Source organism: Littorina saxatilis, unplaced genomic scaffold, assembly GCF_037325665.1.
Source record: "Littorina saxatilis isolate snail1 unplaced genomic scaffold, US_GU_Lsax_2.0 scaffold_744, whole genome shotgun sequence".
NCBI lineage: Eukaryota > Metazoa > Mollusca > Gastropoda > Littorinimorpha > Littorinidae > Littorina > Littorina saxatilis.
This window is the reverse complement of record NW_027129240.1, coordinates 5,001-27,428: the sequence shown is the minus strand read 5'-3', so window position 1 is coordinate 27,428 and position 22,428 is coordinate 5,001. Positions and strand designations below refer to the sequence as shown.

Below are 22,428 nucleotides of genomic sequence, written 5' to 3'. Positions count from 1 at the left end.
TCTGGCTTCTTGTTCTTCCACCTCGCCCAACTTTCTCCTCACCTCCCTCCTCACTGCCTCAACTTCTTCCAGCGTGTTTGCAACCCTCCCGTAGCTGTAACACGTGTACGGCCTGTAATCGTTCATGCGTCTCAGTTCTTGGACTTTTCCTAAAAGATTTGCCACCTGCGTTTGGCCGTTTGCGAAAGTTAATTCGTTGTTGAGAACGATGCATTGCTCTCCACATTCTCTTAGGACCGTGTGAAGGTTGTCGGGAACGTGTTTAACAAACTGCTCGATGGTTGTACCAGCAAGTTTTCTGAGCTTGTCCCCGCCAGTGAAAAGTACCATCATAAGCTTGTCCCCGCCAGTGAAAAGTACCATCATAAGCTTGTCCCCGCCAGTGAAAAGTACCATCATAAGCTTGTCCCCGCCAGTGAAAAGTACCATCATAAGCTTGTCCCCGCCAGTGAAAAGTACCATCATAAGCTTGTCCCCGCCAGTGAAAAGTACCATCATAAGCTTGTCCCCGCCAGTGAAAAGTACCATCATAAGCTTGTCCCCGCCAGTGAAAAGTACCATCATAAGCTTGTCCCCGCCAGTGAAAAGTACCATCATAAGCTTGTCCCCGCCAGTGAAAAGTACCATCATAAGCTTGTCCCCGCCAGTGAAAAGTACCATCATAAGCTTGTCCCCGCCAGTGAAAAGTACCATCATAAGCTTGTCCCCGCCAGTGAAAAGTACCATCATAAGCTTGTCCCCGCCAGTGAAAAGTACCATCATAAGCTTGTCCCCGCCAGTGAAAAGTACCATCATAAGCTTGTCCCCGCCAGTGAAAAGTACCATCATAAGCTTGTCCCCGCCAGTGAAAAGTACCATCATATGCTGAGTCACGCTGGACCCCAGCAGCATCTTGAAACGTCGGTAGGCGGCGAAATCCTGGGCGGTGTACTTTTCTCCGATTCTGATGACGTAGAGAATGACGTCAGGGCCAGGGTGCATGTTGATGACGCACTGCACGATCCTCAGTCCCACCTCCTCGTGGCTCTTACCCGTGTCAAATAGCCTGGACCCGGGGTGTCCATCACCTGAGACGGGGAGAAAGGAGAAACACATGGAAAATTTAAGAAAAGCATTGAAATTTGAAGAAGAAAAAAATTGAAAAATTTGAAGAAGTTCAAAAATGTCAATTTCAAGAAAAGGATACAGAAGCGAAAATCCATTGAATAAGGAAATAGTATACGGAGTTCGATAACTTTTTGGTAAACCTGATATGGGTTCTGGAATCAACATCAATCGCGCAACATGGAAACCGGCAAAGGATACGACTTGGATTAAACACCACAAAACAGAGACCACAAAAAGACAGAAAACAGATACTATTTTTCAAATTTGTATAGGATCAATTAACTTGAAAAGAAATGCCAGAAAAGAAGACGAAACATTATATTCCCCTTGGAAAGTTTTAGGAATGTTCAATTGTTTACGAGGCAATAAACTGTTACCTGCACAATCATGCCTAGGATGGTGTTGCTTTGAAGACTACACTCCTGGGTGACGGAACAGAACTCCGGGGAAGTGTCAAACGCTTCTTTTTGCAGGATCATGTTACCGGAAGTGCTCTTCCCACTTCCGGTCCTACCCACCATGAGCATGGAAGCTGTGAAAATAAAAATGTACTGAATCATTCGGGAGCAATATGTAAATGGCAAGTCTGATTTAAACCGGGCAGTTACAAGAACCTCATCCCCATAATGGTTTCCGAGTTAATCGATCAATCGATCCGTCTTGTCAATTAGTCAATCAATTAGTCAATGAATCAATTTCTTGCGAAAAAGAGGAAATCATAAAGTTGAACACTACAGACAAAAACCACAACGGTTTGTGTTCCCTTTCTATGCACTACGATCATGTGTACATGTACTTAAAAAAGACAATTCTCTCTCTCTCTCTCTCTCTCTCTCTCTCTCTCTCTCTCTCTCTCTCTCTCTCTCTCTCTCTCTCTCTCTCTCTCTCTCTCTCTCTCTCTCTCTTAATTTTGCTATGTTATGATATCGTAATTCAGTGTTTTCTTTTAAACGCACATGTAGGGCAGCACGTACTTTGTAACATTGTATAGTTAGTACTGATGAATATCTACATGCGTTTATTTTTATGCATGTCGTAGATTTAGCAGGGGCAGTCACAGATTTTAAGACTCGGCAACAGCCTAAATTCTCCATCCTTGAGTAGTAAAGATCAATTGATCAATCTTTGTGTACACCAGCATAAACACGACAGTCACACCAGCAGCAAGAATTGTCCTTACCTTTCGATGCCATCGTCGCTCAGTATCCACCTGTCGCTTGAAGACGGTATACAGCTGCACAGGTGTTACAACACAGGGAGATTAATATCATTAATTCTCATTCGATAGGTTTCGAAAAAAAAGGAATCTTCTATGCACGATTGTGTTAAAATATGAACACGTTTATGTATATTATTGACAATGTGTTATACTTTACAGAAACGTAAAATAGGTCTTTTTTCCTCCTCCAAAGGTATCTATCTGTATCTCCATTCACATCCGAAAGTCTTCCAATTTTTCGCTTTAATAGCATTTGATTTGGGTTCTGCTCTATTATTGTGATGCGTTTAAGTCAGTTCAGCACTGAATAACCCTCGATTCACTCCGAAGCACTTTTATTCAACACTTTAAGATCTTACATTTATGCGTCGGACATTCTATCGTACACCGTCATGCTTACTTAAGCCAGGCTTCATACCTCGGTCCAGTGGTCAATAAAACGGCAGAGAGAAAAGGCCTCACCCGCAAGCCTGTCGACAGCGAATAATAATACCGTCAGTTCTAAAAATAGCACCCAGGCAACTTGACTTTTCGATCGATGGTTCAACAGAGAACGGAAGCTTCAACGTATTTCGTAAACGCGCATGCAATGTGACACATCATTTTCTGAGGAAAGACTAGTTCTGTCCGCAAGTACATTAGCAGCATGTCAGTGTTACTTCTACCCCCCCCCCCCCCCCCCCCCCATTCCACAACGTCTTTCAGCTTTCACGGTCTTCGTCCGGAATTTCCCGGAAAATTCCATTAGGGCACTCGATCGATGCCAATCACCCTTCTCAAACTCTCTCGCCCCCTGCCAAGCTCCCTCTCTCTCTCTCTCTCTCGTTTGAATCGTATGTTGTGTGTGTGTGTGGACGTGTGTCAGTGTTGTGTTGGTGGGTGTTCTTGATATTAAGCCCAAATGACAAACTTATTATGAGAAAAAACAAGAAATTCCTCCGAGGTAGGAAAAACACCCCCGTCCTTACCATTCTCACTGCCACCAACTGAGAAGGCACTGCTAACAAGTGTGGTTAAAATAAGTTGATTGAGTGGACAAAGAGACAGGCGGAGAAAAAGACAAATCAATATAACTCTTTCTGTAACACCTACTGACCGCATACAGAAAACAAAAGATCCCGAAAAACAAAAAAACAAAATCGGTTTGCGCTGCGCGCTGAGAGCAGGTATTGAAATATCTCATCGACCAGATTTTGTCCCCGGTGTATCTGCCGCTTCGCCGGGTAGCAAGTAGAGCCGAATACCCGGCTTGAGTGGCGCACTGTTACGGGTTCGAACCATGGACCCGTCAAGCTTAGGTCCCTTCCAGACTCATGGAATGGGAACAGCACGAACATGATTCAGGGGCCATAATGCCATTCCTGATCATATCATGTCGAGTCCCATACTTGTCGACGACGCCCTAGGTACCACATCACAAACAGAACTGTGCAATACACAGGTGTTTTCTACAGACACACTCAAACACACACACACACAGAGAAGCCGTATATATATATATATATATATCTATATCTATTGTATAAATATATAGAGATAGATAAGAGTGTATTTTTCGCGTGGCTATAAATTGATTCGACCTTTGCACTTTTACAGTGAGGATAATTTACGGGTCCAATTTACGTTCTGGACACTGCGGTGACCTTCTAAAAATAGTAACAGAACGCCGGGAATATCCGAAGATGCCCCCCTCATACTATAGTGCACCATACGAAGGAAGGGAGGTAAACGCTGAAAACATGGAGAAGATAAGGAAGAGTTATGCCGTAGTTGATCCCCCCAAAAAACCAAAATCCACCAATAACTCCCTAACCGTGTGTTTGACTGGTCCCAATTTTTGTAAGGACCGTCTCAGGAATGTATAGAACCTGTTCACCAAGTTTGGTGACGATCGGTCCGTTCATTCTTGAGATCTACTTGCGAACACAAACAAACACACAAACAAACAAACACATCGAGTGAAACCTATACACACCCCTATACCGGGGGTGTAAATACATACATGTACATTACCAGACAGGCACCAACAAGAGCACACACACACACACACACACACACACACACACACACACACACACACACACACACACACACACACACACACACACACAAACCAAAGTAGTAGTATTTTCACAAATAAATCCAAAGGTGCATATTTTTATTGTGGAGAAGACATTATTCGAACAGCTGAAGAATATAAGTATTTGGGAGTTGTCTTACATAAAAATGGCAATCTAAATAGAGCACAAGATCATCTGAACAAACAAGCAAACAAAGCACTTCATGCTTTACGTCAAACGTTCCGTAAAACTGATATCAACATAAAAGTTATGTTACAATTGTATGATAGTTTGATTTCACCAATATCAACATACCACACCAGATTAATACAAATGAACTATTAGATTTATCAAAAATGTTTAAAGAATGCATGACTTGTAAATATCAACATGAAAAAGTTCATTCAAAATTCTGTAAACAAATTCTTCTTGAGAAAACTATGGTAGTACCAGTACTAGGAGAATTAGGAAGATTCCCAGTTAGCATTACAATAATATGTAATATCATTGCGTACTGGTTACACATATTGGATCTTCCAAAAACATCTCATCTGAGCAAAGTATATAATCATATGTACATCAAAGGCAGTGAAACATATCCATGGATATTATTTGTTGGAAGTCATTGGATTAGATCATGTGTGGAAAAATCAGTCCACTTTTAATGCCCACGACCTGAAAATTAAAACTGGTAGATACAGCAATACACCTAGGGAAAATAGATTATGTGAAACATGTGGAGTAATAGAAGATGAAATATATTTTCTAGATAATTGCAAAGAAAACAACCAATTACGAAAATCTATCATGAGTGACATTAATCGACCTATATTACCCAATATTGACGGACTGTGTGATGATACCTTCTGCTATGGTCTGTTGAGACCGATATCAAAATCGAGACAGTCAATTATATTGCTAATTCTCTGGACATTTATTTTCTGTAAAGAAATTACAAAAGTATTTGTCTCAGTTTCGGCTGTTCCATATTCCTCCCTCTGATTTCTTTTTGTTTACTCTTTTCTTGTACTTTTCAGTATTTTAAAATGTCTTTCCTTTCAAAAAGTCTTGTCACATGCTCAACTAAATTGTGGATAATTACATTTTCATATACCTATATTTGTTTGTTTTTAAATTTAGGTGTTTTTGTTTTTGAAGTGGGGAAGCAATAAAGAGGTCGTCGATATCAAAACTGATATCGACGGAAATGTCGTCGATATCACTTTTGCACTGAGCTCAGTTTTGCCCAATTGACCAATGGAAATCCACGTAACATATGAAATAGCAATATATTTATATGATGCACCAAGTCAACTTTTGCAAGTAGACAAAGTACATGTACAAACTAAATTGGGAGAATTAGTATATAATTGCTTACAAAAAAAAGAAACAATGTAATTGTTAGGAAACGCTACCGTTGCTGAGCTTTGGTTCAGTTTTGTGTGTTGCATGTAGTTGACTTATTTGTATTTTGTGGGAAAGTACCGATATTATATTTTGTAAACACAATATTTATGCTTGGACGAGAATGCAGGTGAACTTTCTAGTCCTGTCAAAACAAGTTGTTTACCATGCTGTTTTAGTGGTGAGTTCGTGGCGTTCGTTCGGATTAAGTGTGTCGGCGCTTTTGATGTACGTCATAAGAGAATGTCGCTAGTTTAGTCCATGCACGGCTCGTATAATGTAGTTGTATCGTGTTCGGTCTGGAATATTCTCGAGATTGAGTATTTACTATATATGCCAGCGCGATTTGAATGTTAAAAAAGCTTCTATTTGAGTTCTGCTACGTTGTGCAGTTGTATGTATTGAATGCTGAATAAATCCTCGAACTCAATTTGACCAGTTGTTTTCTGCTGCTGCGATGACGGGCGACGTAGAATAAAAGAACACAACTATACGACATTTGAGAACTTGTGGCAATCTCAAGTGTCGTGTAACAATTGGGGGCCAAGCCGGGATCTACGTTTAACGCCAAGGGTTTTCCAGCAACAAGGACCAGTGTCAAGACAGTCACAGGAGGTAGCCATCAATCGGGTGTATCCTGAGGGATCAGTATTGAGACTACGGAACCGTGGATTCGGTGTGACTGGTGAAGAGTTTGGTAATCGCCGCAGCTCGGTACGGTGAGCGACGCCGGAGTGTATCGGGATTACAGAGGTTAGCTGCCGTTTGGACGAGACGGACTTCGTCGCGGAGCTAGTGCATTAATACTACGAAATACGACTGGGGTACGTCGTGTACGTATCGTGAGCAGAGTGCGCCGTCACGTTAGACGAGGAGGGTGGCAGCCTGCGTCTACGAAGGTGAACAGCGACGAGAGAAGCATCGGAGGTGCGGTAGAGACTGTGTTCTTTTAGAAGACTACATTCGTCTACGTTCGTGGCTGTGAAAGAATACAGACGAACGCACCGGTAAAGACCAGAATGGCTGAGTTCTGGGGAAAAGGAATTGAACTGGGACTAAAAGGCAAGCAGTTGACGGAGTTCGTCGAGTCCCAGACACGACTCCTGGCGCAGCGTGAAGAAAGACAAGCGCAGCGTGAGCGTGAAGAAAGACAAGCGCAGAGTGAGCGTGAAGAAAGACAAGCGCAGCGTGAAGAAAGACAAGCGCAGCGTGAAGAAAGAGAAAGGCAAATTGAGCTGAAACGCTTAGAGCTCCAAATAGAAATGGAGACGAAGCGTTTAGAGCTTCAGACAGAAATGGTGCGTGTTCAAAATGAGCACGAGGCACCACGCCAAAGAGATAACCAGCAGCAAATGTTACACAGGGCACCGGAACTTCCAGCATTCGCTGACGGGAAGGACCAGATCGACTGCTACCTTGCAAGATTCGAGAGGTTCGCTGAGAGTGCTAGATGGCAGCGCGACAACTGGGCGATTCAACTCAGCGCACATTTGACTGGGGCAGCACTTGAGGTCTACACTAGACTCTCAAACGATGACGCCAGAGACTATGATGTACTGAAGGAAGCTCTGTTGCGTTGCTACAACTTCACTGAAAGGGGCTACCGTCAACGCTTCCGCGAATGCCAGCCATTGTCTGGAGAGACACCGAGCCAGTTTGTGGAGCGCCTGTCGTCATACCTGCAGAAGTGGGTGGAGTTATCAGGTGAAGAGCAGTCATACGAGAGTCTGCGGGACTTGATCGTGAAGGAGCAGTTCCTTAATGCCTGCCCGAAGGACCTGGCGACCCGCTTGGAAGAGCAAAAACTGCGGGGTTTGAAGGACATTACTGATGCTGCTGAGCGTTATCTCATTGCTCACGGAAGGACCCTGGGGACGTCAAAGTCATCGAAACCTTTCCAGAAGAGCGGGAACCAGGGAAACCAACCTGCCAAGGGACAAACTGAGTCCGCACCATCATCCAATGAAGGGCAGAACATAACGTGTTTCCATTGCAATGCCAAGGGTCACCGAGTCGCCAACTGTCCCCAAAAGAAAAATAACGGACATGTCAATGACAAAGCGCAAGAACATCGACGGAGATATTACGACAACAAGAGGCAAACGAGTGGCTCGAACCAACAAGTATGTGCGAGCAGCGTCATACTTCCAAGGGCTGCCGAGCAAGTGGCTACACCATCGGACGTGGAAGAATGTCTATCTGATGGCCAGCTTCTACTCGCCAATGGCAAGTCAATCTCTGTCGTCGCCAGCGCAGCTGTGTCAGTGTCGAACATGCCCGTGTCGAAGGGATTTGTTGAGAAGCAGGAAGTGACTGTTCTCAGAGATTCGGGCTGCAATGGAGTCATTGTCAAAGAGGATCTGGTGCCAACAGAGAAGTTCACTGGTGACTTCAAGTGGACGCTCATGGCTGACAGCAAATGCGTGAAGGCACCAGTGGTAAAAATCCAGATCGATACTCCATACTTCACCGGAGAAGTTGAGGCCGTCTGCCTGAAGAAGCCCTTGTACGATCTATTAATTGGGAACATTGGGGGTGCGAGACGTCCTGATGACCCTGATGTCGAATGGAGAATGGGCGCAGCTCAGCCTGCTGTTGAGGAGGAAGACCCACTGCCATTCGCGAATGAAGATATCAGCGAACTGTTACGAGATGACAGAGCAACTGTGCATCGCCGCGACCAGCCGCAGGTTGTAAGCGCTGTGACGACCAGAGCCCAGGCGAAGAAGGACAAAACAACTACGCCACTCAGGGTCACCAACAGTTCTGCAACTGCTGTCGTGGACAGGGATCGGCTGATTCAGCTACAGGAAGCTGATTTGACCTTGACAAAGTACAGGAGTCGTCCTGTCAAGGAGATGACTAAGGGCGAAGGCACTGTGCACTTTGAAGTAAAGGCCAAGATCCTGTACCGAGTGTTCCAGCACCCGAGAGTCAACGGTGGGAAGCCATTACGTCAAGTTCTGGTGCCTCAACCACTTAGGCGCCAGGTGATGGAGGTGGCCCACGACTCTATTATGGGAGGTCACCTGGGTGTCAAGAAGACATCGGACAGAATCCAGGCTGCGTTTTACTGGCCAGGACTGCATGCAGATGTGACTCGATTCTGCCGATCGTGCGATATTTGCCAGAAAACCATACCTCGAGGAAGGGTCCCGAAAGTGCCGTTGCAGAAGATGCCTTTGATCGACCGACCTTTCAAGAGGGTGGCCATTGACCTCATCGGCGAGATCAAACCGCCAAGTGAAGCGGGTCATCGTTGGGTACTGACCCTGGTAGACTATGCAACCAGGTACCCAGAAGCCGTGCCTCTGAAGAAAATTGACACCGAGACTGTTGCCGAGGCACTTGTGGACATTTTCAGCAGAATTGGGGTTCCTGAAGAGATCCTCACAGACCTGGGGACACAGTTTGTCTCTGAATGCATGGAAGAGGTCAACAGGCTGCTGAGCATTCGTCACTTGACTACGACACCCTATCACCCGATGTGCTATGGGCTGGTCGAAAAATTCAATGCGACGCTGAAGTCCACGCTGAAGAAACTATGCAGTGAGCAGCCAAGGCAGTGGCATCGCTACATCAATGCCTTGCTGTTTGCATACAGGGAGGTGCCACAAGAGTCCACTGGATTCTCCCCGTTCAAGCTGATGTACGGGCGGACCGTGAGAGGCCCGATGCAGATACTAAAGGAATTGTGGACGAAAGATGTGGACACACCTGAAGTGAAGAACAGTTACCAGTACGTGTTCGAGTTGCGAGAGAAACTGGAGGAGACTCTCGAGATTGCGAGAGAAAACTTGAGAAAGTCTCAGGATAGTGGAAAGCACTACTACGACCGCAAAGCCGTAAACAGGAAGTTTACACCAGGTAACAAAGTGCTGATACTGCTTCCCACTGATCACAACAAACTACTGATGCAGTGGAAAGGCCCATACGAGGTTGAGGCCGTGGTAGGGATCAACGACTACAAGGTGAATGTCGGCAAGAAGTCCAAGATCTACCACGCTAACCTCCTGAAACTGTATGTGGAGAGACCTCCGGAAGCAGTACAGGTCGCAGCAAGTGCGGAAGAACCAGCCGAACTAGACGAGTTCGACGGTGAGGAACTACTGGAGTTGGGAGACCTCCACAAGAAAGAGGGAGTGGATGACGTCAAGTTAGGACCTGACCTGACAGAAGACCAGCAGAAGGAGCTGCATGATTTTATGGGCGACTTCACCCATAGGTTCTCTGATGTTCCAGGCTCTACGTCCTTGGTCGAACATGAAGTCCACCTCACATCTGACGTTCCTGTTCGCTCAAAACCATACCCTATCCCGTTTCAGGCTCGGGAATCCTTGAAGAAGGACATCGACAACATGTTGAAGATGGGGGTCATCCGTGAATCATCATCCCCTTACTCATCTCCCGTTGTTGTTGTCAAGAAGAAAGACGGCACAAACAGGGTATGCATTGACTTCAGGAAAGTCAATAAGATCACCGTGTTTGACCCTGAACCAATGCCGACGGCAACTGATCTATTCCGACAGTTAACCGGCAGTAAGATCTTCTCAAAGATCGATCTCAGCAAGGGATATTGGCAGATTCCTGTGCGCGAAGAGGACATACCAAAGACCGCCTTTGCAACTCCAGACGGAACGTATGAGTGCCTGCGGATGCCTTTTGGCATGGTGAACAGTGGTGCTACCCTGAAGAGGGGAATGCGAAAAATGCTCAAAGGAATGAAGAATGTTGTGTACTACTGGGATGATCTGCTAGTCCACACGGAGACCTTTGCGGAGCATCTGGAGACTTTGAGGGAACTGTTTTCCCGCCTGACAAAAGCCAATCTGACCGTGAGACCCAGCAAGTGCATTTTGGGGACCGACAACGTTGACTTCATAGGTCATTCACTGAAAGAAGGTCAAAAGGGGCTTTTGTTGGAAAACGTCACCAAGATCCTCAATGCGCCACGTCCTGAAACCAAGAAGCAGGTGCGATCCTTCCTTGGATTGGCTGGGTACTACAGAGAGTTCATTCCAAACTTCGCCGCCATAACGGCGCCTTTGTCGGACATGACCCGAAAAGGATGCCCCAACCGAATACTCTGGGGACCAGCCCAGGAGAAGGCATACCAGACCGTGCGCGACCTGATGTCACGAGACCCGGTGCTACGCCTTCCTGATACCGCCAAAGAGTTCATCTTGCGTACAGACGCATGGACGAAGGGATCGGCGCCATGCTGATGCAAGAGCATGGAGGTAAACCGTTTCCGGTCAGCTATGCCAGCAAGAAGCTGTCAGGAGCCGAGAAGAACTACTCGACCATGGAGAAAGAGTGTTTAGCCATCGTGTGGGGAATCAAGAAATTTGAACTCTACCTCCAAGGGGTGAAATTCGTGCTTCAGACTGATCACAAACCCCTCACCTACCTGAACTCTGCGAAGTTCGTGAATAATCGTATCATGAGGTGGGTGATGTACTTGCAGAACTTTGATATGCGAGTGGAATCGATCAAGGGTTCAGACAATGTTGGAGCAGATTTTCTCAGCCGAGTATGTGATTAAAACTGTGTTCATTCTCCAACAGACTAATGTACATACCTGGATTTCAATCTGTTATGTATACATAATATGTGTACAGGTAGCGTTTCAATGATTGAAAGAAATTAGGTAAATTTCTTCTGGTGTTGGGGGTAATGTTAGGAAACGCTACCGTTGCTGAGCTTTGGTTCAGTTTTGTGTGTTGCATGTAGTTGACTTATTTGTATTTTGTGGGAAAGTACCGATATTATATTTTGTAAACACAATATTTATGCTTGGACGAGAATGCAGGTGAACTTTCTAGTCCTGTCAAAACAAGTTGTTTACCATGCTGTTTTAGTCGTGAGTTCATGGCGTTCGTTCGGATTAAGTGTGTCGGCGCTTTTGATGTACGTCATAAGAGAATGTCGCTAGTTTAGTCCATGCACGGCTCGTATAATGTAGTTGTATCGTGTTCGGTCTGGAATATTCTCGAGATTGAGTATTTACTATATATGCCAGCGCGATTTGAATGTTAAAAAAGCTTCTATTTGAGTTCTGCTACGTTGTGCAGTTGTATGTATTGAATGCTGAATAAATCCTCGAACTCAATTTGACGAGTTGTTTTCTGCTGCTGCGAAGACGGGCGACGTAGAATAAAAGAACACAACTATACGACATTTGAGAACTTGTGGCAATCTCAAGTGTCGTGTAACAGTAATCATTTGGTTATTTATCTTCCCGTGTCTTATAAACACTACGTTTCATGACAATAAAGCTTATTCGTATTCGTATTCGTATTCGCACACACACACACACACACACACACACACACACACACATACACACACACACACGTACACACACACACACACACACACACACACGTGTACACACACACATACACACACACACGCACACACACACACACAACACACACACATACACACACCAAAGCAAAACTTTAGCAAGACGCTTTTGTTCCAAAGAGATAGTGATACACATGTTTTCTTTTTCGACGGACACATACACTTCCATCAGCAAGCATAATAATTATCGACGATTTATCAAGACTGCAAACATTAATATTAGTGGCCTACTTCGTGGCTCAATTTATTAACGCAAAATTTACCATTATGATTTGTTCGTCTGCTTGGAAGGGTTGATTTAACCTTCCAATCCCAAACGCTGCCTGGCAACCGCTTCAGTAGCACGCCGACTGGTTTTTCCGGTATTTGTGGTGGGCAGGGCGTCGAAGAACAAGTAATACTTAGGCACCGCCGTCATTTCAGATTTCTCTGACGTCAGAAATAAGGTCTTGCAGAACTCCGTCAGCCCTTCTGACGTCAGCTGTGCCCCAGGACGGGGCACGACACATGCGCAGATCTCCTGGAAGACTAAAGGATCGGGCACGGGTACAATCAGGATTTGCTCCACACCCGGGCACTGGCTGATGCGTCGCTCAAGCCACCCAGGATACAGGAGGAAGGAACCTCGCATAATGCTGTAGGACGAACGGCATACCGTATAAATCTGAAAATGATAAGGGAAAACATGTTGTTAGATGTATCAAGAAGTTGTGAATGTGTTTTAAAGTGTTCGTAAATGTTCGAAGAGTTGTCGTTGACAGAAGAGATAAATGATTTCAAAAGGCTTGACAAAAATGCATCCAGGTTTACACACACACACAAATTATAAAAAAGATGTTTTTTGCATTGTTTTTAATGTTTCTCTTTCAGTTTATAGATGAAGGTATTTTTCCACTGATTTTGTCCAAAATTACTGGGGCCTCCGTTACAATGCTTGTTAATGTGAATTTGAGGCTTTATTTAAAGAACCAACCGTATATTGATATGAAACAACACGCGTTTTACATGTATTTGATGAGAAAACAATAGTGTATGTGTTGGGGGGGGGGAGGGGGGGTGGTGGTAGTGGTTGGATGTTGTACAAATCACCAGTGAAAACAAGAAAGTTAAAGGTTGATGTTAAGCTGGTAATTCCGCATGAAAAGTTTAAACTTGTTGGACGAATCTACTTATGCATCTTGAAAACGGGCGTTAAAGGCAAAGTACGCCTCCCGTAAACCATCACAGATACTATGTCAGGCTTTTACATACACCCTTTCGTTTAAACACTCACCGCTTGAGAACATCTTAGGTGCCCTACGTAAAGAGCGAGCAATTTTCAAAGTATCAATTTTGCGGATTGTCTGATCCGACAATCGGACGGTGCGTTTTTGGCACTAGATCGACCTAACTTTTAAAATCTAAATAATAAATTGACAGCTTCTAACACAAACATTCTTAAATCATGAAAGAATTCTTTTTTCATCAAGACAAGATCAGTGCAATTCGAAGTTTGAAAAGTTTGAAAAAGGAAAAGCCCGGAAGCAGGGTCACGCAAGGTCGTGGTTCTCGTAGCAGACGACGGTTATGCCTATCGCCAGTTCCTCTAAATTGTCAAAAGCCATCGCTAGAGTTCGTGTGAATTGCAGCCGTTTGTTGCGTTTAGATTCAGAGGTACATAATAACGTGCTATTGCAGATAAGCTTACAGCGAGTCGCATTGAAATCACAAACTGACGACTACATTGTGAAACAAGTCGCGTAAGGTGAAATTACTACATTTAGTCAAGCTGTTGAAATCACAGAATGAAACTGAAAGCACTGCATTTTTGTTTTAACCGAGACAATACAGCTTCGTCAATCCCCGCACATATGTTTTTGGAATCAGGAAATAATAAAGAATAAGATGAAACCCTTTTTGGATCGATTTCTTACATTTTAGTCGTAGTACTAATTAACCTATTTTCGTTAATTGTGATCACATTTTAAGAGTAAACATGACATATGTATATATTTTTAGATTCAGAATTTGATGAAGAATACGATGTAATCAATTTTAAATCTGTGTGCGAAAATTTGATTTTAATGACAACTAATTAAAAAAAAAATGTTTAGCCTCCACGTTGAAATGCAATAACAAAGTCCGGGCTTTGTCGAAGATTACTTGACCAAAATGTCAACCAATTTGGTTGTAAAATGAGGGCGTGACAGTGCCGCCTCAAGTTTCACTAAGTGCCGGATATGACGTCATCGAAGAAAAATATACGGGGATATCATACCCAGGAACTCTCATGGGAAATTTCATGAAGATCGGTCCAGAAGTTTTTCTCGGAACCGATCTACACACACACACACACACACACACACACACATACACCACGACCCTCGTCTCGATTCCCCCTCTATGTCAAAACATTAAGTCAAAACTTGACAAAAGAAGGAAACTGGATCACACGGGTTCACGATGGCTCGGGGGTAAGATAAACCACACAAAAAAATATCTTTGAAAATTGCTCGCTCTTTACGGAGGGCACCTAGGATGTTCTCAAGTGGTGAGTGTTTAAATGAAAGGGTGTTTGTACTACTGTGTGTAAAAGCCTGACAGTATCGGTGATGGTCTACGGGAGGCTTACTGTGCCTTTAACAAATAGAAAATGTTATCTTGATATATTTGCCAAGTTATACAGATTTTCCAAAGTACCTCACTCACTATTCTTCTTCTCCGTTCATGGACTAAAACTCCCACGGTTTTTACGTGCATGACCGTTTTTACCCCTTCATTTAGGCAGCCATACGCCGCTATCGGGGGATACATGCTTGGTATTTTCGTGTTTCTATAACCCGCCGAACTCTGACATGGACTTCAGGATTTTTTCCGTGCGCACTTGGTCTTGTGTTTGCGTGTCCACACGAAGAGGGATAAGGCACTAGCAGTTGACCTGGGAGATCAAAAAAATCTCCACCCTTTACCCTTTAGCCGGATATGACGTCATGCATCAAATCCTTTGATCAAAACAATGGAAAACACGTCTGGGGGTATCAATTGAAATAATGTGTATGTAAAGTTTAATGAAGATTAGTCGAGCAGTTTTCTCGGAATCGCCCTAAACACACACACACACACACACACACACACACACCAAACCCCCGTCTCGATTCCCCGTCTATAAAACAGCAATAAGAAGACCACGCGGCCGGTGCTACAAGCCTTTATTGCGAAGCCTTAATTACCTCCCCCTTGTCGTTGAAGTAACCCATGTCGCCAGTCTTGTACCATCCGTCCTCGGTGAAGGCTCGCTGAGTGGCTTCATCGTTGTTGACGTATCTGTCAAAAAGTTGAGAAGTGCGCGCGAGGATTTCCCCCAGCTGTCCCACAGGCTGGTCTTGTAGCTCCGTGTTGACCACCCTCAGTTTCACACCACTGAGCGGCGTGCCGTTGTTACAGTCCACGTAGTCTTCGCTGCTGGTGACGAGCTGTTAGGGATATTATAAGATGTTTGGTGGCTTGTTGGCAGACCAGCTTTTTGGGGGGACCACATCGTCCTTTGTTTTAATTTTAACGACCAAGGCCCGAGGACCAACACAACAAATGCTGGTCTACAACATCGTTTTTGTCCAACAAACAACGTGATTGGCTTTTCCTTTGACAATCCACGTCTCCCCTGAAGCCAGCTTGTTATGAAGTCGTGAAAATGATGACAAACTGACTGTAAGTGTGTGATGGTGTTTGGGGTGGAGAGGTGGGTGGTTGGTGGAGGTTATGTGTGTGTGTGTGTGTGTGCGTGTGTGTGTGTGTGTGTGTGTGTGTGTGTGTGTGTGTGTGTGTGTGTGTGTGTGTGTGTGTGTGTGGATGTGTGTTATTATTTGCTTTTTGTTATTAGTTGATAAGGAGTTCATATTTGAATATTTCTGACTAAGCCGTTCTGATGTTTTGACAAATATAACGCGGGAACCTTTCTATTATGGATTTGATGTTTGTGGGGTGTCTGTGTTGTAGGTTCCACTGTACAGACACTAACTTATGCAAAATCAATCGTTTGCTGAAAAAGGTTGGGGAATGGATTTGTTGTCCTGACATAATTATAATTGATTTATAATAAACGGTCTCATGACGAAAATCTTCACTTAAACGTATCTGCCTAGTTTTTATGACGAGTAGTGTATAATTATGTAGCTTGTGTGGAACCAGGGACGGATCAGTTGCTTTGTAAGGGGGGGGTGCACTTTGAATCGAAAGTGAATGTGATGGGCGCGAAGCGCCCGAATTTGCTAGGGGGGTCCGGGGGCATGCCCCCCCGGAAAAAAATTTGGCTCAAAGAAGCAAAATGGTGCCATCTGGTGCCATTTGAACTTATAAATGGTCATAGAATCAGCTTTCCAAATTTTTTTACATTTTTTTTTGCTGGAGGGGGGGTGCACGTGCACCCTGTGCACCCTCCCCCCCCCCCCCCTCGTCCGCCCCTGGGAACGACTACATAATTATAATACTAAAATATATTTAAACCAATTCAATGAGAGAAGGCACTTACCTTGGTGCTCATCATCGCAGTTTCTGTGGACCCGTAAACAACGAGGACGCTCTTGGTGATCTTTCCAATCACGAGCATGTGTGTCTTACGGTATGGCTGTCCCGAAGACGCGATCACGCGGAGCTGCCACCGTTTCTGTCCTGCCTGTTGTTCGCGATGCCAGAGGTTTGTCATCTTGATCAGCTCGCGAGGAGCCAGGCAGGCCACAGTGCACTGCTCACGACGGATCACGTCCCACATGAAGGCGAGTGCGTCCTCAGGGGCTGCAGCGCTGGTGTCAAGCAACACTCTACACGAGTAAAGAATACAGATCGGCGTTCTCTTTTGACTTGAAGAGAGAAGTACATGAATTGCGTCCATCCAAACTTGTTGTGTGTGTGTGTGTGTGTGTGTGTGTGTATGTGTGTGTGTGTGTGTGTGTGTGTGTGCATGGTGTGTGTGTGTGTGTCTCTCTCTCTCTCTCTCTCTCTCTCTCTCTCTCTCTCTCTCTCTCTCTCTCTCTCTCTCTCTCCCCTCTCTATCTGTCTATCTGTCTAGTACTACTACTACTACTACTTCTACCACTACTGCTGCTACCACTATTACTACTACTACTACTACTGCAGCTGCTGCTGCAGCTGCTGCTGCGGCTGCTGCAGCTACTACTACTTCTACTACTAATACCATTACCACGAAGATATAAATTGAATTGTTTTCTCTTTTTGTTTCCGATTAAAAAAGATATTTCCGTGATACATTATTCAATATTCTAGCATTTTCCTACTACATGAATGCCACGAAAACAATGGGCAAAAAGGCCAGTTCAGGCGACAAAGAAACGAATGTGCTCAATGCCTTGGCAAAAAAAATTAACTCACCTGGTTATACCGTGGGCAAGGAACATGCTGGGAAACCCTATACCCCAACCCTGAGACCAGTCGTTATAGATGACCTCTCCGGGACGGTGGTCCAGATGTTCGTGCAGGTCATCTCCCAAAGCGAGCACGTTCTCGTGACTCACGGGCACCAGCTTCGAGAACCCTGTACTGCCGGAGGTGGTAAAGATGAGCGCTGTGTCACGTGGTGTGACGTCAGCCACGAAGCTTTCCTGCTCTTTTTCAAGAACCTGAAGCAGAGGCCTTTTTTCCAAGCCGCCTCTTTCAAAGTCAACTTCAAACACTCGCTTCAAGGCTGGCATTTCGGGATACTTTAACTGTGATGCAGAACGAAACAAGCAAACGTGTTGTTTTTTTAAGGCTAAGAGCGTGTTACGTGCACTGCGAAAAGGATGGAGAGAGATAGAACTCAACATGAAACTTAATGTCTTAATGTGACAACGATCATACGAAACTTACGAAATTTAGGCTACTGACTTGGCTTGGATTCTCTTGATTGTTGAAACAAACCCATTAATGACGTCTTGACTGGGTTTGAATTGTTTGATGCTCTTTTCACAACACGGCAACACATGTTTGGATACCGCCAGCGTGGAGGGCAAAAACCGTTCGAAGTAAGAACTTCATGATCATCATTATCAAGATCAAAGCAAATGGAATACACTAGTTACCTGCTGTTGGCTAGAAAAAACAAGTCGCGTAAGGCGAAAATACAATATTTAGTCAAGTAGCTGTCGAACTCACAGAATGAAACTGAACGCAATGCCATTTTACTCGTAGCATCGTCAGTCCACCGCTCATGGCAAGGCAGTGAAATTGACAAGAAGAGCGGGGTAGTAGTTGCGCTAAGAAGGATAGCACGCTTTTCTGTACCTCTCTTTGTTTTAACTTTCTGAGCGTGTTTTTAATCCAAACATATCATATCTATATGTTTTTGGAATCAGGAACCGACAAGGAATAAGATGAAAGTGTTTTTAAATTGATTTGGACAATTTAATTTTGATAATAATTTTTATATATTTAATTTTCAGAGCTTGTTTTTAATCCGAATATAACATATTTATATGTTTTTGAAATCAGCAAATGATGGAGAATAAGATAAACGTAAATTTGGATCGTTTTATAAATTTTTATTTTTTTTTACAATTTTCCGATTTTTAATGACCAAAGTCATTAATTAATTTTTAAGCCACCACGCTGAAATGCAATACCGAAGTCCGGGCTTTGTCGAAGATTACTTGACCAAAATTTCAACCAATTTGGTTGAAAAATGAGGGCGTGACAGTGCCGCCTCAACTTTCACAAAAAGCCGGATATGACGTCATCAAAGACATTTATCAAAAAAATGAAAAAAACGTTCGGGGATTTCATACCCAGGAACTCTTATGTCAAATTTCATAAAGATCGGTCCAGTAGTTTAGTCTGAATCGCTCTACACACACACACAGACACACAGACACACAGACACACGCACATACACCACGACCCTCGTTTCGATTCCCCCTCGATGTTAAAATATTTAGTCAAAACTTGACTAAATATAAAAACACAGGTCTGAAATAGGAACATTAACACACAAGACACAACAATAACCAACCTGTCCACACTCTGATTTGGAATGCGCCCTCTTCTCTAGCACTCTTGCTGCACCCTTGGGATTTTTAGGATCCAAAATTACGGCGAAGGCCGCAGAATTCTTGAGGTTTCCGACAAGGTCTTCGCCGTCAGAAAGAACAAGCTGGCCGTTCATGGCCACTCCCCCGGCTAGTATGACGCCCAGATCCGTCAGGAGTCCCTCCGGTGAGTTGGGCAGAGTGTTGCATACCGTGGTGCCAGGCTTCACACCGTTGCGCCGCAAGATGGCTGCGTACCTGTACAGAGTGTCATCCATCGTACAGACTGATAGTAAACTTGACTATTGCCAGATATAACAGCGTACAGAAAAACACGGTGTAAGTCGAACAAGACACATTCAAGTTTCGTGCTGAAAAATGTCGGCAGGGGTTGTTGGCATGTCCCTATTTCTCTATTCGGGACAGATTACACTTTTTTTTTGTCAGCAGGAAAATGAGAATAAAACACAGACATTTCAAAATAATTATTTGGGGAAAAGTGCATTCCACTTTAGATCTTAATTTCGCTTACTGTCTTCTAGACATTTTTACAATTGGAGAAAAACCACATATTTTGTACATGATCGTTTTTGAGAATGCATTTGACTTTGTCAACAGGTCTTTTGTTGTGGTTTATACTGCTTCAATTTTGGTAGTTTCATGGCTGGGCGATGCAAATACAAAAACTACAATGAATCTGTGTTTATGCGACCAGTTCGGTCGTAGTTAGGATCCAAACTTTCATTTTCTAAAGTTTTCAAGACTCTTGGTCCATAAAACTGAGCCAAACTGTGTCATGTTCGCTCGCTTCAAATTTTGTCTTGCATATACGACTATTTGAGTACGTTCCTTATTCCTTCAGTATCAAGGCCACTTTTGACTGGTCTTGGGTTCAAGTTATTTTGGACAGCCATCTAGAGAAAGTTGACTTTGGTCTTGATCGATTAATGACGTCACCCAATAGTCATATATTACAGAAGGACATTTTCAACGGGCGAACTGTTTGGCTCGAATTGATAGACGGAAAGGTAAGAACAACAAAGCTTGGACCTTAATTAGGACCGAACTGGTCGTAATTGCGCAGAATGCATTGTTTAATGTTGTTCACAACCGGAAGTCGCCATCGTTCATGGGCAAGCAACTCCCGTAATGAAGATCCTTTTCACCTGGAGCTGAACCGGTAGACGTGAGAACCTGTCAACACGTTGCGCCCTCCTGCTGAGTCCACATAGATGAAGGCCGGGGTGTCTGGATTCACGGTGGCCCAGCGGCGCAACATGGCAGGTACAGTGCGAGATATGGAGTCCATGGTTCGAATCTGTTTAGGAAGAAAAAAAAAGCAAACGTTTGTTCAACAGAACGGGCGTCAGATAACCCCCCAAAAGTCGTTGCTTTTAAAAGTGTCTGTCTTTGTTTGGTTGCTTTTGTTGTTGTTTTCTTTGTCTGGTTTTTTTCTGAATTAATTTTATTTGAATGTAGTTTCATTTTGTTCAATTCTATTTTGGATTTCGTTGTTCGTGGTTGCTTTTTGATATCTTCGCATCGCATTTTATCTTCGAATATATTATCTCATGTTATTTCTCTTTATTTTACCAAACAAACAAACAAAACAAAATGCCTCACGACATATACACACAAACCACATGTCTTACTTATCCGATCTGAAGAAAATTGCACAGCTTCGTTGCGGGAGGACTAAGGACGATTGTTTTTCTTACTCCGTTGTATAAATGTATAGTAGTGCCAGACACTAACAAGTAGTGATAGCTTTATATATACCTGTCGCTCGTTAAAATTAGAAATTTACTTACCACAGCTGTTGATGATGCGCTTTGTGGGAACTATAAGCACTAAAACAACTTTCGTATCGAAGGTGGAAATCCAAAAACAAAGAGACTGCCAACGTTATTGAAGGTGGAATTGTTATGACTGCCTTGAACTACATTAATTTTGTTCATAACGTTAAATCATGTGCGAAACTGTTCAATATGCCTGCTCATAATGGCAAGAACAAGAAACACTACTCTCGTTCAATGGCCTGCTTAGTGCTATATAGTGTGTGGCAATCGGTTGCTGCCATGCACATTGTAGGCTCGTAAAAGCTTTTCAGCTATTACATTGAGGCTCCCCATTTAAATGAAAATAATAGTTAATAATAAAGTTCTTTGTAATGGCCCAAGGGCGGATCAATTCACTTTGGAGGGGGGTGTTACAAAATGACTGCGAAGATACAAGTTGACGGCGCCGAAGGCGCCTAAGCCTCTAGGGGGGTCCGGGGGCATGCCCCCCGGAAATTTTTTTATCCAAAGAAGCAAAATAGAGCTATCTGGTGCATCCTGAGCCAATAAATTACCTCTTTTTGGGGGGGCTGGGGGTTACGTAACCCGTGTAACCATACCCCATATCCGCCCTTGATGGCCCATGAGGTTATATTAACGGTCGAGTATTTTACAGTGTGTGTGTGTGTGTGTGTGTGTGTGTGTGTGTGTGTGTGTGTGTGTGTGTGTGTGTGTCTGTATGTGTGTGCGTGTGTGTGTGTTTGTGTGTGTGTATGTGTGTGTGTGCGTGTGTGTGTGTGTGTGTGCGTGCGTGCGCGCGTGTGTGTGTGTGTGTGTGTGTGTGTGTGTGTGTGTGTGTGTGTGTGTGTGTGAGTGTGAGACGCTTTGAGAGTTTATTGTCCTCAGCTTTAAAAGCCCTTTAGACAAAGGGGATATAATGTTCAGAAGAAATAAACATAACCATTTCTGCAAGCACACACACACCCACACACACACACACACACACACACACACTCTCTCTCTATCTTTCTCTCTCTTTGAAAATTGGTAAATCATCGCTTTTGTTTATATGTTATATTCATCGAAACCCTGCTGAAACAACAAGTTGGAATGATGATTTTGTTTCAATGATGGACAGAGCAATTCGGGATGAGAATGTAATATTGCTTGGTGTTTATAATATTAATTTATCGAGACCCCAAACAACTTGTGGCTCAACCACAGCTCTATTTGGTCTTCACCAGCTAGTTAAAACCCCTACCAGAGAAACCAATAATTCATCAACCCTTATTGATCCCATTTATACTGATGATAAGACCGCTGTTTCAAATGTACAAGTAGTACACTCCACTTTTGGTGATCATTATTCTGTTGTTTTGCTCGATTGTTCTGAGATTGCCAAAACTCCCAGCATAAATTAAAGGCACAGTGCAGCTCACAGCCTTCGTTTTGCGTTTTTGTTGCAGCTGAGTGCATTTACAGTTCAAAAATCCTCC

At 43.9% G+C, this 22,428-nt stretch overlaps 1 protein-coding gene across 1 annotated transcript; it reads right to left on the bottom strand.

The window, feature by feature from the left end:
• Nucleotides 1–12,457: 12,457 nt before the first annotated feature.
• LOC138957512 (3-[(3aS,4S,7aS)-7a-methyl-1,5-dioxo-octahydro-1H-inden-4-yl]propanoyl:CoA ligase-like) lies at nt 12,458–20,463 on the bottom strand. Its single transcript, XM_070328625.1, has 6 exons — nt 20,321–20,463; nt 19,090–19,412; nt 17,524–17,836; nt 16,667–16,955; nt 15,369–15,611; nt 12,458–12,823 (listed from the first exon to the last, which is right to left on the bottom strand). The coding sequence occupies exons 1-6, from the start codon at nt 20,461–20,463 to the stop codon at nt 12,458–12,460; spliced, it is 1,677 nt and encodes a 558-aa protein (XP_070184726.1).
• Between the last annotated feature and the right edge of the window lie 1,965 nt (nt 20,464–22,428).